General features: G+C 36.3%; 4 protein-coding genes across 5 annotated transcripts in view; 1 reads left to right on the plus strand and 3 right to left on the minus strand.

The window, feature by feature from the left end:
- Window positions 1-5,985, plus strand: part of LOC107599436 (ganglioside-induced differentiation-associated protein 1-like 1) — a 9,786-nt gene extending 3,801 nt beyond the window's left edge. Inside the window, exons 3-7 of the mRNA XM_016291019.1 lie at window positions 3,340-3,513; window positions 4,101-4,195; window positions 4,326-4,440; window positions 5,247-5,485; window positions 5,974-5,985. Of these exons, the coding sequence (XP_016146505.1) occupies window positions 3,340-3,513; window positions 4,101-4,195; window positions 4,326-4,440; window positions 5,247-5,485; window positions 5,974-5,985 (635 nt within the window). The remainder of the gene's footprint in view (window positions 1-3,339; window positions 3,514-4,100; window positions 4,196-4,325; window positions 4,441-5,246; window positions 5,486-5,973) is intronic.
- Window positions 5,986-7,130: 1,145 nt separating this feature from the next.
- Window positions 7,131-9,330, minus strand: LOC107599644 (molybdate-anion transporter-like). 2 transcript variants are annotated; one of them, XM_016291302.1, is made up of 3 exons: window positions 9,172-9,330; window positions 8,920-9,012; window positions 7,131-8,818 (listed from the first exon to the last, which is right to left on the minus strand). In XM_016291302.1, the coding sequence occupies exon 3, from the start codon at window positions 8,731-8,733 to the stop codon at window positions 7,288-7,290; it is 1,446 nt and encodes a 481-aa protein (XP_016146788.1). In that variant the 5' UTR covers window positions 8,734-8,818; window positions 8,920-9,012; window positions 9,172-9,330; the 3' UTR covers window positions 7,131-7,287. The 2 variants fall into 2 exon arrangements, with proteins under 2 accessions (XP_016146788.1, XP_016146783.1); XM_016291297.1 differs by having other exon boundaries at window positions 8,920-9,015.
- Window positions 9,331-10,822: 1,492 nt separating this feature from the next.
- On the minus strand, window positions 10,823-13,120 carry LOC107599659 (molybdate-anion transporter-like). The gene is made up of 3 exons (XM_016291315.1): window positions 12,959-13,120; window positions 12,617-12,712; window positions 10,823-12,504 (listed from the first exon to the last, which is right to left on the minus strand). Exon 3 carries the CDS (start codon window positions 12,424-12,426, stop codon window positions 10,981-10,983), a length of 1,446 nt encoding a protein of 481 aa, XP_016146801.1. The 5' UTR covers window positions 12,427-12,504; window positions 12,617-12,712; window positions 12,959-13,120; the 3' UTR covers window positions 10,823-10,980.
- A 1,677-nt stretch (window positions 13,121-14,797) lies between these two features.
- LOC107598823 (nuclear receptor subfamily 1 group D member 1-like) overlaps window positions 14,798-16,218 on the minus strand; it is an 18,322-nt gene continuing 16,901 nt past the window's right edge. The window contains exon 8 of the mRNA XM_016290258.1: window positions 14,798-16,114. Within this exon, the coding sequence (XP_016145744.1) occupies window positions 15,918-16,114 (197 nt within the window). The 3' untranslated portion in view covers window positions 14,798-15,917. The remainder of the gene's footprint in view (window positions 16,115-16,218) is intronic.

Below are 16,218 nucleotides of genomic sequence, written 5' to 3' on the forward strand. Positions count from 1 at the left end.
GTGGCTGACTAAATACTTTTTTTCCCCTCTGTATATATATATATATATATATATATATATTTTTTTTTTTTTAAATAAAGGTAACACTTTATTTTAAGGACCAGTTCTCACTATTAACTAGTTGCTTATTAGCATGCATATTATAAGAATATTAGCATTTTATTAGTACTTATAAAGCACATATTAATGCATTTTTCTGCACGACCATATTTTAGATCCCTTAATCCTACCTCATACCTAAACTTAACAACTACCTTACTAATTATTAATAAGCAGCAAATTAAGAGTTTATTCAGGGAAAACTCTTAATAGTGAATATGTGTTCCCTATTCTAAAGTATTACCTAAATAAATAATTAGTGCTGAATGGCAAATATGTACCAAGAATATGACAGAAAAAACAAACAAACTACTTTAAGAACAAATCAATTTCTTCTCTATCTAAATGTATGTGAAAACTTGTGAAATATACTTTTGGAAATTCTACAATCCCAAATTGAGCAATCATTATCATTTTTGTCCCTTATAACTGCTTTTAAAAGCAGAGCTCAGTCAATTATGCACTCTTCTTCTTGGCCTTTCTGTATGACTGTGTTCATTTAAAACACAGTTATATATACTATAAACTTTTTGAAGTAAATAAATAATTGCAGTATTATAATCAATAAAAACTCCCAATGAGGAAATACATTATAGGAATTCCATGGTGGCAATACTTACATTTTCTCAATCTACTGTAAAACTGTTAGATCTTTATCATCTTTCTTTCTTTTTTTATTTTTCAAGTCAACAGTGCAATTATATGTTGACATATCAAGGGTTATTATTGTAAATTGAAACTATTTCAGCTAGTCGCCAAGGCAACATTTCTCATTTTAATTTAGTTTAACTTGATGTACTAAAATAACTTAAACTGAAATAAAAAGTAATAAAAACTATATGTACATATAAAAAACAAAAACTACAAAAAATGACAAAAACAACTAAATTACTAAAACTTTAAATAGAAATAATAAAAGCTATGATAGTATCTCAATGATACTAAAATAACACTGGCAACATCATGCCATAGAGTGTTAAAGATAACTATATTTGTTTTATCCATAGCCCCGTGTAAGCAATACAAATGCTAAATCACAATCAGTGTAGTGCACTATATTTTCTCTCCCACGGCTGCATGGCTGTGTGTCATTGTGAATGTCTTCACAGTTTGAGTGTGGGGGTGTTCTCACTGAAGCTCGTCTCTGATCCAAGATCACTCACTCATTTAAGTGATAAGATTTCAGCTGAGCATGATCACTCAAGCGCAATGAAAGAGATCGAAGCAGACACTTCTGAACTATCTTTTACATTTTAGAGTGTCCAGACACAAATTTATCAGTAATATAGTAATATATTTGATGCATCAATTTGATATGAAACTCAGTTTGCATTTTGAGCACTGACTATTGTTTCAATGTAAGATTTTCAGATTTTGATTTTGAAATGTGTATATATATATATATACATACACATATATATATATACATATATATATACAGTCGCCATCCACAGCTTTAATTTATATTTTATAATGAGACCGGGTAGATTTTCATGATGTTTGTGCCTTGGTGGTGTGCCAGGGTAACAGAGAGATGTTTGATCCTGTATTTATCGGATGAATTGATCATGGAGAGCTGCAGGTCAGCATGCCGGAGGTGCAGAGCAGTGTAAAATGGGATACCCCTTTGTACCATCCTCTATCTACCCCACACTATAGGCGTATTTTTTTTACCAGATATGGCAGCTTTTTCACTGTTGTTGACACCAAATGTTTGACTAAATCTGACTTCAGTTCATAGATTGGTCACCAAGAGACAAAGACAGAAAAACGGAGAAAAAGACCATAATATCTTATAAAGCTGCTGTTAGCATTTCCATTCATCTTAATAGTTTTTAAAAAATGGAACAGTTTATTGAACTTTGAAAAAATCTTTAAAAGTCTTTAAAAAAATGTATGCGTTTTTCTTGAGCATTATATCTGAAACATCAGGCTTTTATGGCTCATATAGTGTGATATATATGGAGCTCATACTTAAGGTGGAAAGAAAGTTGCTGATATTTATATGGCCAACAATTAAGATAAAATGCCGATATAAATCAGTGAGAACAGTATAACAGACTACTTGCATAAAATGCATATAAATATCAGTTGTCACTCTATATTTCCCAATAATATGTCTTAGTAAGATATTTAAATTCCTAGTTTTATGATTAAAGCTCTGTATTTTAAATTGCGGGGGGAAATCATATAATGCAATGCAATACATTGATGACTGAGAGATGAACAAATAAACATTCATCAAAAGCTTGATGTATCATATTTGAGATTCACATTTTAACATAATTTTTGTACGGATAATCAAGTAAACCTAAATTGCGTCAGTCCAGTAAGTGTTCATTTGAAAATATGACTAACAATGTAAAGATTTTTCTTAGGTTTACTTTATAAAAATCAGTAAAGACTTCACAGAAGATGTTTTTAGATTGATACTTGAAGGCCTTTTATTTGCTAAAAAAATATGAACTATCAATCAGACAATGGAAGGCATTTAGTAGAAACAGGTTTTTCAGCAGAGTTTTGATCATGTTAATAATTTAGAGGCCTTAGGAATTTGCATAACACATATGTGACCCTGGACCACAAAACCAGTCACAAGGGTCCATTTTTCGAAAATAAGCTGAATAAATAAGCTTTCCATTGATGTATGGTTTGTTAGGATAAGACAATATTTGGCCGAGATACAACTATTTAAAAATCTGGAATCTGAGGGTGCAAAAAAAAAATCAAAATATTGAGGAAATTGTCTTTAAAGTTGTCCAAATGAAGTTCTTGGCAGTGCATATTACTAATCAAAAATTAAGTTTTAATATATTTACAGTAGGAAATTTACAAAATATCTTCCTGGAACATGATCTTTACTTAATATCCTAATGATTTTTGGCATAAAAGAAAAATCTATAATTTTGACCCGTACAATGTATTTTTGGCTATTGCTACAAATATACCCCAGCGACTTAAGACTGGTTTTGTGCTCCAGGGTCACATATGATACAGTAGGCTTTACAGGGTTAATATCAGAGGCTTGTGATTTAAATGTTGCAACAAAAAACACACTTTAGTTTTGACTATTCAGTTTCTTGTGTTTTGGTTATATTAATATTTTTGGGTTGTGTATGAAAGGTTGACCAATTTGAAAATAAGTAGGCAAGCAGGTTAATTATATGACCACATCAGAAAAGTCACGGCTGTATTTATGTATATTCAAAAATCTTTGTGTGTGTTCTTTTTTTCTTTCAGACACAGTAGCCCAGCTGATTCCAGATGAAGGAACTCCCATGTATGCAAGGGTACAGCAGTACCGTGAGCTGCTGGATGGGCTGCCTATGGATGCTTACACACACGGATGCATCCTGCACCCTGAACTCACAACCGACTCAATGATCCCAAAGTACGCCACTGCTGAAATACGTAGTAAGTGATGCTACAATTCAGTGCACCATTAATTCCTATTAAAGAACATTTTTCTTTGTGAAATGCACAGAGAGCAAAGCATCTGACTCTTTGCAAAACCTGCTTAGTCTGGGAATCCTTTTATTTCTCAGAAGTGAAGTTTTGAAGCAAAATGCTATCTCAGATGTTGACAAAATGCTCTAATGCTGGCCTATTTATACAGAGTTCATCGAAAGTGAATCTACAGTACAATGCAAATAAAGCCAAAGAGTTGATCCAGCCAATGAGTTGCAGCTAAATAAATTATGTCACTGAAACCCGGCATAGTTGCAAATAAATCTCTTTTATAGTTCATGACTCGGAGGGAGTGTTTATAATAGGTGTTGTTTATCACAGTTACTGCTTTGCTTTTATGTGTAAAGTCTTATTAAATTCCTTAATTAGTTGTCAGGAACCTTAAAAAATGAGCAGAAAACAGTGCCAGTTCACAATGTGCTGCTCGACATTGTTAAGTATAAACAACTCATCATGAAGGAACTCCTATGTAAATATGTAACCAGACAAAAGCTCTTTTACTGAACTAGACAATTCGGTCTGATTTCTCTCAGGACATTTGGCCAATGCAGCATCTGAACTGATGAAGTTGGACCATGAAGAACCCCAACTGACAGAACCATACCTCTCCAAGCAGAAAAAGCTCATGGTAAGTCAGCATACATGATGTGTATCACAGGATGGATACTGCTGAAATATGAGATTAAACTGCAGTCATATCTTAATATGAAAATGAAATAATAGATTGTACTTGTCTTGAATACTTATTTTTTTTGTAGGCGAAGATCTTGGACCATGACAATGTGAACTACCTGAAAAAAATTCTTGGTGAGTTGGCAATGGTACTAGACCAAGTAGAGGCAGAGCTGGAAAAAAGAAAACTGGAATATCAAGGTAAGTTTTCTGTTCACTTACAATACTAATAAAATAAACGTATTTTTGGTTATTATATTTAAAGAAAACAACAAATGAAAGCATAATCATAATAAAATAAAATAATCTTATTTAATCAACTTAATTTCTTTTTACTAAAAAAAATATATAAGAAAATAATATAAATATTTAATAAATAACCTTATTTGATATTGTTTTAATAAAATAAGATAAAATTAAAATAAAGTAAAGTTTTATTTTATTGCATTTTATTATTCAAATAAAATCAAATACAAAATCTTTTTTAAAACATTATCTTTGATTAAATCTTGTGAATACTGCATTATTTTTATAGATTCATTTTGTCATGTAATTCCTGTAAATCATAAGAATTCACATTTGTTAGTCTGTATCTTTTTCACATTATTAATATTAGCTATGATACAATTTTTGTATATACAGTTGTAGTTTTTATTAATATTTTGAATTTGTGTTTATTTTATATTTTCCTTTTTTAATTAGAATTGTAGGTAAAGTTTTTTTTGTTTTTGTCATTTTATTAGTTTTTTAATGTCTGTACAGGTTTTTATTTCCATTTGAGTTATTTTAGTACATTATTAACTAAATGAAAATGAGAAATGTTGCTTTTGCAACTGTTTTTTTTCCTTTCCATATTTTATTTTCAGTTAAAGTTTATTTTATTTTAAGTAACAAAAGTTTTTTTTTTTCCATGGTTTTAGTTTTAGTTAACTATAATAACCCTGCTTTGAGAACGTCTGTTTTTGATCTTAAAGAATATCTACAAATTGTATCTCCGTTCTACACAGGTCAGAAGTGTGAATTATGGCTTTGTGGACCTACTTTTACACTAGCTGATATTTTTCTTGGAGCCACATTGCACAGGCTCAAGTTCTTGGGACTCTCAAAGAAATACTGGGAGGACGGGAGCCGGCCGAACCTGCAGTCGTTTTTTGAGCGGGTGCAGACGCGCTACGCTTTCCGCAAGGTGTTGGGGGACATCCACACGACCCTGCTCTCTGCAGTTCTACCCAATGCATTCCGAACAGTAAACACAAGAATATACCTGAATTATATACATTGTATGAGAGATCTATACCACCTCACACACAAGCCATATACAACTGTGAAGATGCATTATTTAATTTTATGTACTGCTGTTAGTTATTTTCATTACTATAACTACAACAAATGTACAGTACAATGTCTGCGATTAATATCTCAGCACGTTGATTCTCACATAGAAATGTACTTAATCTGGAATGTTTGTTATAAATTGCGATAAGTGGTGATCCCTACTCTGAAACAGAATGACTGGAAGTTAAATTAATACATGAGAAATACTGTATATTGATGTCTGTGGTCATTCACAATAGATTTTTTTATTTTGTAATTTTTATTTTTATATTTTTAAAATGTGCATTTATTTACAGTGCTTTCTAAGATGTTTGTTCACAAGCCTTAATTTGTTCAGTTGCCATTGATTTCAATAAATGAAAATGCTTACATTAACCTCTTTGTATGGTCTGTGTGCAGCACAAGCTATAGATTATAGTCTAATTTTTTAAAATATTTTTTAAATAAGAAATACATTGCACGCTAAGCATTTCTATGGATTTTAACCCCAGGTTACCGCCATTCTAAACAACACTCTTGTTGTGTTTTGGTCATTTTAACCCAGAGAGGATATTCTTGTTCTCAAAAATGCTAGTTAATGTTATCGCATTGGACAAAAACTCGCTGACTTTGCTCACAAATGTTAAAACAACTCCCAACCAAAAATGTGAACATTCTTGTACTTTTTTTTTTACATTGTTACATTACCAGGTGTTCCTGGTAAAAATAAAATAAAAAAAATACCCTGGCTACAAAATATCGCTTGTATATCTTTTTTGTTATTACCAAATATTGGATTCAATCTTTTTATCAACTTGTTTTCTTTCAATTAGCATAGGATTTGTTTTTCTTTTTGGTACTGATTGTTCGTAGGCCTCACTGATCTGACCTTATGCACCTCAATTTTTTGGAGTGAACAGTGCCAAAATTATCCACAAAAAATGCTTTTGTTTTTACTCAAAAACTGAGAAGAATAAGCTCAGATCAATGAGTCCTATGATCAATCAGTTCTAAAAAGAAATACAAAACCTGTTCTAATTCAAACAAAACAAAAAGATTAAATCCAGGATTACATTCCTATTTAAGCATAAAATCAAACATCTGTTCTTGCTTTTCTGGCTGGATGGCTGATTTGATTAAAAAAAACAACAAAAAAAACATTTGCAGATTTTAAAGAGTTTATTGGTTCTATTAAGATTGCAATCGGAAGAAAAAAATTAAACCATGTACTTTATGATTTGTTTAACTGATTGTTCGTAGGCCTCACTGATCTGACCTTATGCACCTCAATTTTTTGGAGTGAACAGTGCCAAAATTATCCACAAAAAATGCTTTTGTTTTTACTCAAAAACAGAAGAATAAGCTCAGATCAATGAGTCCTATGATCAATCAGTTCTAAAAAGAAATACAAAACCTGTTCTAATTCAAACAAAACAAAAAGATTAAATCCAGGATTACATTCCTATTTAAGCATAAAATCAAACATCTGTTCTTGCTTTTCTGGCTGGATGGCTGATTTGATTAAAAAAAACAACAAAAAAAACATTTGCAGATTTTAAAGAGTTTATTGGTTCTATTAAGATTGCAATCGGAAGAAAAAAATTAAACCATGTACTTTATGATTTGTTTGACCCATAAATACAATTATTTAACTAAGACAACATTCATAAAGAAAAACAAAGCATATAAAACCAAAGTCCTCCTATTGAAATCCAGTGTCCGTCTTTCTACAACTCAGATTTCTCCCTCTAATTTGGTCCCCTCTAGTCTCAGGTCGGCATCATTCCTGCCCAAGGTGAAAAGGCTGACGATAGCAAGCAGAGCGGCCAGCATCGTCCCCGCACATCCTGCAAACATGTGTCTGGTGCCACTGCCAGCCTCCCCCGCACCGGACCCAGACACCTCCCCGTGAAGAGCCAGCAGCCCCAGACAAGCCAGGAGGTGAAGAGGCAAACGAAACCACGCTAGCACGGCGGCTCTGCGCTCCATGGGAACCACTCGGCCTTGGAGAAAACTCACCGCCGGGAAATAAAGCCCGCAGGCTAGTTCGAGCAGAAGGAAGGCGAGCAGAGATTCCCTCGGCCGGGGCTGGTCGGGCATAGTGGAGAATGTCAGCATGAAGAAGGAGAAGAAAGCTAGCAGAACAGCTAGGCAGAGCAGGTGACCAGGTTGGAGTCGATACGGGGCCGACGTGGCCAGCCGGAAAAGTGTGGAACCAGCCATGCTGGCCGCCATCAGACAGGAAAACACAATTCCTAATGGTGGGCCATGTGGGTCCAGTACAGGAGTCCAAAGAAAGACAAAAATATAGAGGACGCTTTCGAAAAGCGCCTGAACGCCACCTAAAAGCATAACACGGCGGTCCGACAGCAAGCAGCGCAGCCCGTCCAGACAGCTTCGCCAAACACGGACCCATGTTGACATTTGCAACTTGGGAGCGTTTAGAGGGTTGAGAAGGGAGCCATTTTTGTCTCCACTGGCACCCTCTTGTCTATCCTCCTGACCCCATTCAGACAGCACAAACCAGGCGCAGACAGCAAGGCTGGGGATCGCCAAGAGAAACGGAGCGACCGGTCCCAACCCAAGCCATTCGGCAAACAAGTTCGCCAACAGCCCAGCACCGACCGCCAGTCCGTGATTCCAATCTGCGACTTTACCAAAGGTAACAGGAATCCATTCTTTGGGAAAGTCATGGACGTCAACGTGACCATGCACATACCAGGCCTCAAACACAGTGGTTAGCAAAGAGGTGGACAGGCCTCCTAAAACACGTCCGAGTATGAGCATGAAATATTTTTGTGACAGCTTGGTAATGCAGCAGACAGAATAAGCCAGGCAGAAGAGGAGACACGTCTGTCTCCGTCCCAGAAACTGCGGTAGCCAGCTGGCCACTGGGGCAAATAGCACGCAAGAAGCAAGGCCACATACGTACAGAATGGCGATCTGAGACTCCAGGAAGTTGTAATGTCGGTAGAGTTTATAAAGGTAAGGTCCCTGCAGCCAGTCTGCCCAGAGGGCCAGGAGATACGCCTTCAGAAAGAGCTTCTGGAACCGTCTGAATGCCGGATTGGCGACGGCTGTCTGTGTGGCCTGGGATGAGTTGAGACGGCGGGCTGTGATCTCTAAAGTCACGCAGAGTCCCGCCAAGACTACAAATGCAAGGTATGCTGTCACAAACATGATGGACTAAAGGTGACCGAAGAAGTCTCAAATCCTAAATCAGCATCCTCATACAGCTCTTGGTCCAGTGAAACTCATGGTTCATCTGCAAGAAGGGAATAAATATTAATTATGAAAAATAGTGTAATGGGAACTACATATCAACTAAATGTTAAGAAGAATTTTTTTACCAAAAAAATGGCTTACCAAAAGTGACATTCTTCATTATGTAACATTCAAAAAAGATCAACTGCTGGATAAGCCCAATGGAGAAATCATCCTGACAGACTGAGAGCTTGACTTCTGAAATAAGCCACACAGTCATTATTAATTCATGGCAACAGGCCAATAACACTCAATTATGCTTTAAAAGCACTAATGCTATTTTTGAAATTCAACTTGACTTGTTGACTAACATTTAACATTAACTGTTGGGTTAAGCGCTTTAAATACACCTACCTTACTCTTAACATTCTCCTTAAGAGTTTGAAAAGTCTCCACTGATTTTGGGACATAAATGACCTTTTCTATGCCATGGTCTCAGAAGATTTTAAAGCATAAATGCTTTCAATATTCGCCTATCTTCTCTACAACATCCGTGTGTGTTTCCGGGTTACTCAAACATAATGACGCAAAGCATACGAAGGACGCCTGCGCTTAGCTTATGAATATTAATTACGTATTATCCATTTTAAGCATGCCACTGTTTAATTGAATGGGTTCATAACCAAAGAAAATGATAGGTTTTTCTTTCTTTGTAAGTTTTCCAGTAATGTTCACTTGTACATTAAACTCAGCTTGACTTAGAATAAACTGTGAGAGACCATTAAATGTTTGCCATGCAGTAAACACAAGAATATACCTGAATTATATACATTGTATGAGAGATCTATACCACCTCACACACAAGCCATATACAACTGTGAAGATGCATTAATACTCTGATTTAATTTTATGTACTGCTGTTAGTTATTTTCATTACTATAACTACAACAAATGTACAGTACAATGTCTGCGATTAATATCTCAGCACGTTGATTCTCACATAGAAATGTACTTAATCTGGAATGTTTGTTATAAATTGCGATAAGTGGTGATCCCTACTCTGAAACAGAATGACTGGAAGTTAAATTAATACATGAGAAATACTGTATATTGATGTCTGTGGTCATTCACAATAGATTTTTTTATTTTGTAATTTTTATTTTTATATTTTTAAAATGTGCATTTATTTACAGTGCTTTCTAAGATGTTTGTTCACAAGCCTTAATTTGTTCAGTTGCCATTGATTTCAATAAATGAAAATGCTTACATTAACCTCTTTGTATGGTCTGTGTGCAGCACAAGCTATAGATTATAGTCTAATTTTTTAAAATATTTTTTAAATAAGAAATACATTGCACGCTAAGCATTTCTATGGATTTTAACCCCAGGTTACCGCCATTCTAAACAACACTCTTGTTGTGTTTTGGTCATTTTAACCCAGAGAGGATATTCTTGTTCTCAAAAATGCTAGTTAATGTTATCGCATTGGACAAAAACTCGCTGACTTTGCTCACAAATGTTAAAACAACTCCCAACCAAAAATGTGAACATTCTTGTACTTTTTTTTTTACATTGTTACATTACCAGGTGTTCCTGGTAAAAATAAAATAAAAAAAATACCCTGGCTACAAAATATCGCTTGTATATCTTTTTTGTTATTACCAAATATTGGATTCAATCTTTTTATCAACTTGTTTTCTTTCAATTAGCATAGGATTTGTTTTTCTTTTTGGAACTGATTGTTCGTAGGCCTCACTGATCTGACCTTATGCACCTCAATTTTTTGGAGTGAACAGTGCCAAAATTATCCACAAAAAATGCTTTTGTTTTTACTCAAAAACAGAAGAATAAGCTCAGATCAATGAGTCCTATGATCAATCAGTTCTAAAAAGAAATACAAAACCTGTTCTAATTCAAACAAAACAAAAAGATTAAATCCAGGATTACATTCCTATTTAAGCATAAAATCAAACATCTGTTCTTGCTTTTCTGGCTGGATGGCTGATTTGATTAAAAAAAACAACAAAAAAAACATTTGCAGATTTTAAAGAGTTTATTGGTTCTATTAAGATTGCAATCGGAAGAAAAAAATTAAACCATGTACTTTATGATTTGTTTGACCCATAAATACAATTATTTAACTAAGACAACATTCATAAAGAAAAACAAAGCATATAAAACCAAAGTCCTCCTATTGAAATCCAGTGTCCGTCTTTCTACAACTCAGATTTCTCCCTCTAATTTGGTCCCCTCTAGTCTCAGGTCGGCATCATTCCTGCCCAAGGTGAAAAGGCTGACGATAGCAAGCAGAGCGGCCAGCATCGTCCCCGCACATCCTGCAAACATGTGTCTGGTGCCACTGCCAGCCTCCCCCGCACCGGACCCAGACACCTCCCCGTGAAGAGCCAGCAGCCCCAGACAAGCCAGGAGGTGAAGAGGCAAACGAAACCACGCTAGCACGGCGGCTCTGCGCTCCATGGGAACCACTCGGCCTTGGAGAAAACTCACCGCCGGGAAATAAAGCCCGCAGGCTAGTTCGAGCAGAAGGAAGGCGAGCAGAGATTCCCTCGGCCGGGGCTGGTCGGGCATAGTGGAGAATGTCAGCATGAAGAAGGAGAAGAAAGCTAGCAGAACAGCTAGGCAGAGCAGGTGACCAGGTTGGAGTCGATACGGGGCCGACGTGGCCAGCCGGAAAAGTGTGGAACCAGCCATGCTGGCCGCCATCAGACAGGAAAACACAATTCCTAATGGTGGGCCATGTGGGTCCAGTACAGGAGTCCAAAGAAATACAAAAATATAGAGCACGCTTTCGAAAAGAGCCTGAACGCCACCTAAAAGCATAACACGGCGGTCCGACAGCAAGCAGCGCAGCCCGTCCAGACAGCTTCGCCAAACACGGACCCATGTTGACATTTGCAACTTGGGAGCGTTTAGAGGGTTGAGAAGGGGGCCATTTTTGTCTCCACTGGCACCCTCTTGTCTATCCTCCTGACCCCATTCAGACAGCACAAACCAGGCGCAGACAGCAAGGCTGGGGATCGCCAAGAGAAACGGAGCAACCGGTCCCAACCCAAGCCATTCGGCGAACAAGTTCGCCACCAGCCCGGCACCAACCGCCAGTCCGTGATTCCAATTTGCGACTTTACCGAAGGTAACAGGAATCCATTCTTTGGGAAAGTCATGGACGTCAACGTGACCGTGCACATACCAGGCCTCAAACACAGTGGTTAGCAAAGAGGTGGACAGGCCTCCTAAAACACGTCCTAGTATAAGCATAAAATAGTCTTGTGACAGCTTGGTAATGCAGCAGACAGAATAAGCCAGGCAGAAGAGGAGACACGTCTGTCTCCGTCCCAGAAACTGCGGTAGCCAGCCGGCCACTGGAGCAAATAGCACGCAAGAAGCGAGACCGCATACGTACAGGATGGCAATCTGAGACTCCAGGAAGTTGTAATGTCGGTAGAGTTTATAAAGGTAAGGTCCCTGCAGCCAGTCTGCCCAGAGGGCCAGGAGATACGCCTTCAGAAAGAGCTTCTGGAACCGACGGAATGCCGGATTGGCGACGGCTGTCTGTATGGCCTGGGACGAGGTGAGACGGCGGGCTGTGATCTCTAAAGTCACACACAGTCCCGTCAAGACTATAAATGCAAGGTATGCTGTCACAAACATGATGGACAAAAGGTGACTGAAGAAGTCCCAAATCCTAAATCAGCATCCTCGTACAGCTCTTGGTCCAGTGAAACTCATCTGCAAGATGGGAAAAAACATAAAGTATGAGAAATGCTGTAATGAGTGCGTAATAGGAACTAAATGTTATTCAAATGTTAAGAAGAATGGTTTTCTATCAAAAATGTCTTACCAAAAGTTACATTCTTCATAATGTGGCATTCAAAAAATATTAACTGCTGGATGAGCCCAATAGAGAAATCATCATTACAGACTGACAGGTTGACTTCTGAAATAAGCCACATAATCATTATCAATACATAGAAACAGACCAATAACACACACACACACACACACACATACACATACACATATACATATATATATATATATATATATATATATATATATATATATATATATATATATATTATGCAATTAAAAACAATAATGCCATTTTTGAAATTCAACTGGACTTGTTAACTAAGTTTTAAACATCTATAACTCTTGGGTTAAGCGCTTTAAATACACATACCTTAATCTTAACATTCTCCTTAAGGGTTTGAAAAGCCTCCGCTGAGTTTGGAGGATAACATTGATTTTTTATGTCATGATTTCAGATGATTTTGCAGCATAAAAGCCTTCAATATTCGCCTACCTCCCCTACAACATCCGTGTGTGTTTCCGGGTTACTCAAAAGTAGTGACGCAAAGCACACGAAGGACGCCTGCGCTTAGCTTATGAATATTAATTACGTATCCCGGCGTTCACATAGTACCACTCTCTGATTGGTCACTAAGCAGGCTGACAATATGAATTTTAATTAGGGTATGTACCAGGACGCTCCATCAAGTTTACCAAGCAACGCTGGATTAATCGTTTATTTTTGTTCTTATAAGTTTAGTTAAAAGCGTCAGATAAAAACCTGGAACTTTTCCCCATGACTTCATCTTTTATTCAGTGCCTTTTATTTAGAAGTATTATATTTCGGTTGTCCCAGACTTTTTAATCTTACAAAATAAAACCAGCCATTGTGAAATAATAATAAGAATTTTCTTGTAAAATAATAATAATAATAATAATAATAATTAACCACGACATTTTGATACTAATAAAGTTTTTTCAAAATGTACTTGGTTACCAAGGAAACCGTGAAGCACATGTTTGTGTCTTGAAATGAATGTGAAATATATGATAACATTTGTGAAGATTAAGGTAAGAGTATACAGAACATTCATATCATGCACGGTTTAAAAAAGTTGTTTTGACAAAACATCAAAAAAAGGGTGAAAATATCGTATATTTTGTGTATTTAGGGCACGTATATGCTAGCAATAAAATTAGCTTAAGCAAGAATTTGAAACATGTTGGAAATGTAATCCACCGTCAAACACAATAATTTGAGATAAATGAGCAAATAATAACGTTTAAAAAAATGTTAATGTCATAATAGCATGTATTTGTATGTAAGTGTATACACTTTTGGACATTGTTAGTTGACACATTAAACCAGTGGAAGAGTGAAAACTGTGTTTTAGAGAAACAAAAGACACAAACATAAATGAAACGTAAGCTTGACTACATTAATATTCATAGGTTTGGTCTTCGCCATATTTAGATTTTTAACTGCGCTACCGAGAGCTTCCACACGATGTCACTATAACACCGTTTACTATGTAACGCGCTGGATTGAATAATTATATCTCTCAGATTACCTAAAGCGCATCAGTGTTGTACAGCATCACGAAATAACGTATATAAGAATTCAAACGAATTAATGTGATCTTTCTACACGCATGAGTTTGAACTGATTCTGCATAGTAGCCTATGTGTTGCCAGTGTCCTGAATTAAAGTGGATTAACTGAGTCTGTTTGACAACCAAAACGTGACTGACAGTTTCAGGCCAGTTACAATTATTTCTACAGCACTCTGAAAAGCTCCTGATATAAAGTCTGCTGAGCAAAGGCATGCCAGTCTACATGGTTTGTCTACTTAGTTTATCTTTAGAAATGCATTGGTGGTGCAATGTATCATGTATATTATTTTCCATTATTACTTTTGAGATTTAGTCGGCAAGCAATATATATGCACCACAAGTCAAAAGTTTGGAATAATTACGTTTTTCGTGCGTGTGCGTTTGAAAAATGTTTCTTGCTCACCAAAAGCTGCATTTATTTAATCAAAACCACAGTAAGTGTGAGATATATTTAAATAGAAAACAGCCGATTTAATTTGCAATAATATTTCACATTTATTACTTCTTTTTTTTGTACTATATTTCATCCAGTCTTGGTGAGCATAAGTTTTTTATATAATTTTATACATTAAAAAAAACAGACATCAGAATAGATAATCTTGTATTTATATTGGTTCTACAGAAGAAGAAAAAAATTTACAAAATATACATTACCATATGATTGAATAACATTAATTTACCAGCCATAATAATAATAGGCTCAGCTGATCAAATCAACCACATGGCAGCCCAAAATGCCTTTTTGACATGCTTTGTGATCTTAGTAAAGGCTGTAATGATACTGTGCTGGTGCCAGAAGTTCAGGGACTCTTTCTCACGTCACACACAATGCTTACAAGGCACCAAATGCCCCATCACTGCATATCCCTCTTTCTCTGAACAGGCAGTTAGATCAGTGTAAATGTACAATACTTACAATAAGAAAACTACAAAACATAACATGCGTAGGGGAGAGTGCTGGTTTTGTATCCCTAGATTCAGATGTATTAATAAAGGAGAATGTGTGGAAATATACTTTGACATAGTGTATTCAGCTCGACATTAAATAAAAAAGCGAACAAGAATGACAGTTTTATCCATTTTCAAAGAACTTAAATGGTAACTAGAGTTGTTGTAGATACAGTAAATCTTGTGTGATTAAATGTTACACACTAACACAGGTGACACATTTTTCTTGTCTCAAACTGAAGTGTTAATGTGACTTTATAAGTGATATCTATGGCTGATGTACATGGTATTTCTGTCCCTTTCTCGAACACATAGGCACATTCACTCATACAATTGGCTTTAAATGGTCCCTAAAATGACCTTTCTACTGTATACATGGTGTACTTGACTAAAGACTGTGTACTTCAGTGTGCAGGCAGTACAGAGGAATGACCCGTTTTTGGTCTTCAAAAGTTCTGTGTAAGCTTATTTATAATGATATGACTGGTGCAACTTTCCCTTGGATAAATATAATCAACAATGCTCTCAAGGCGAGCTGAACAGAAGGGCAATGCATGTATGAAAATGATCCATGAAAGCTTAAATGGAGATATAGTCTTGTTTAGAGCTTGCTGAGAGCCATCTGTTCATTGCGTTGCTCATTAACGCACATAATAACAAATGGTTCCTGTGGGAACATGCTCCACATATCTTCTTCTAAATGAGCAGTCTTTCTCTTAACCAGGAAAGGTGTTCTCTGATTGGCCAGTCGTGGCCTTTGGTTGAGTTCCAGCTGCAGCGACCGATAGCTCAGGGATCGATACGGAAGGCCAGCAGCTTGTCGGAGTGAAGGTTGTTGAGGGTGCGCAGGTCTGGCAGGCGCAGGAGCAGTTTGGGAAAGAGAGAGTTGTCATCAGGGCGGCGACGGGTGACTAAGGTGCGCAGCGCTCGGATGAGTCCTTCCTGTAACTGCTCCACAGCTACTGTATCCAAAATGCCAGAGCAATCTGGATAAATGAAGAACAATTTATTATCAAAAAACCAACAGAAATAAAATGTAAATAAAGGATATATGATATATATATATATATATATATATATATATATTTAT

The sequence above is a fragment of the Sinocyclocheilus grahami genome, unplaced genomic scaffold (genome assembly GCF_001515645.1).
Source record: "Sinocyclocheilus grahami isolate Dianchi unplaced genomic scaffold, SAMN03320097.WGS_v1.1 scaffold13.1, whole genome shotgun sequence".
NCBI lineage: Eukaryota > Metazoa > Chordata > Actinopteri > Cypriniformes > Cyprinidae > Sinocyclocheilus > Sinocyclocheilus grahami.

Coding starts and splice junctions, on each gene's coding strand:
- LOC107599644 (XM_016291302.1), bottom strand. CDS start 8,733: ATGTTTGTGACAGCATACCTTGCATTTGTAGTCTTGGCGGGACTCTGC.
- LOC107599659 (XM_016291315.1), bottom strand. CDS start 12,426: ATGTTTGTGACAGCATACCTTGCATTTATAGTCTTGACGGGACTGTGT.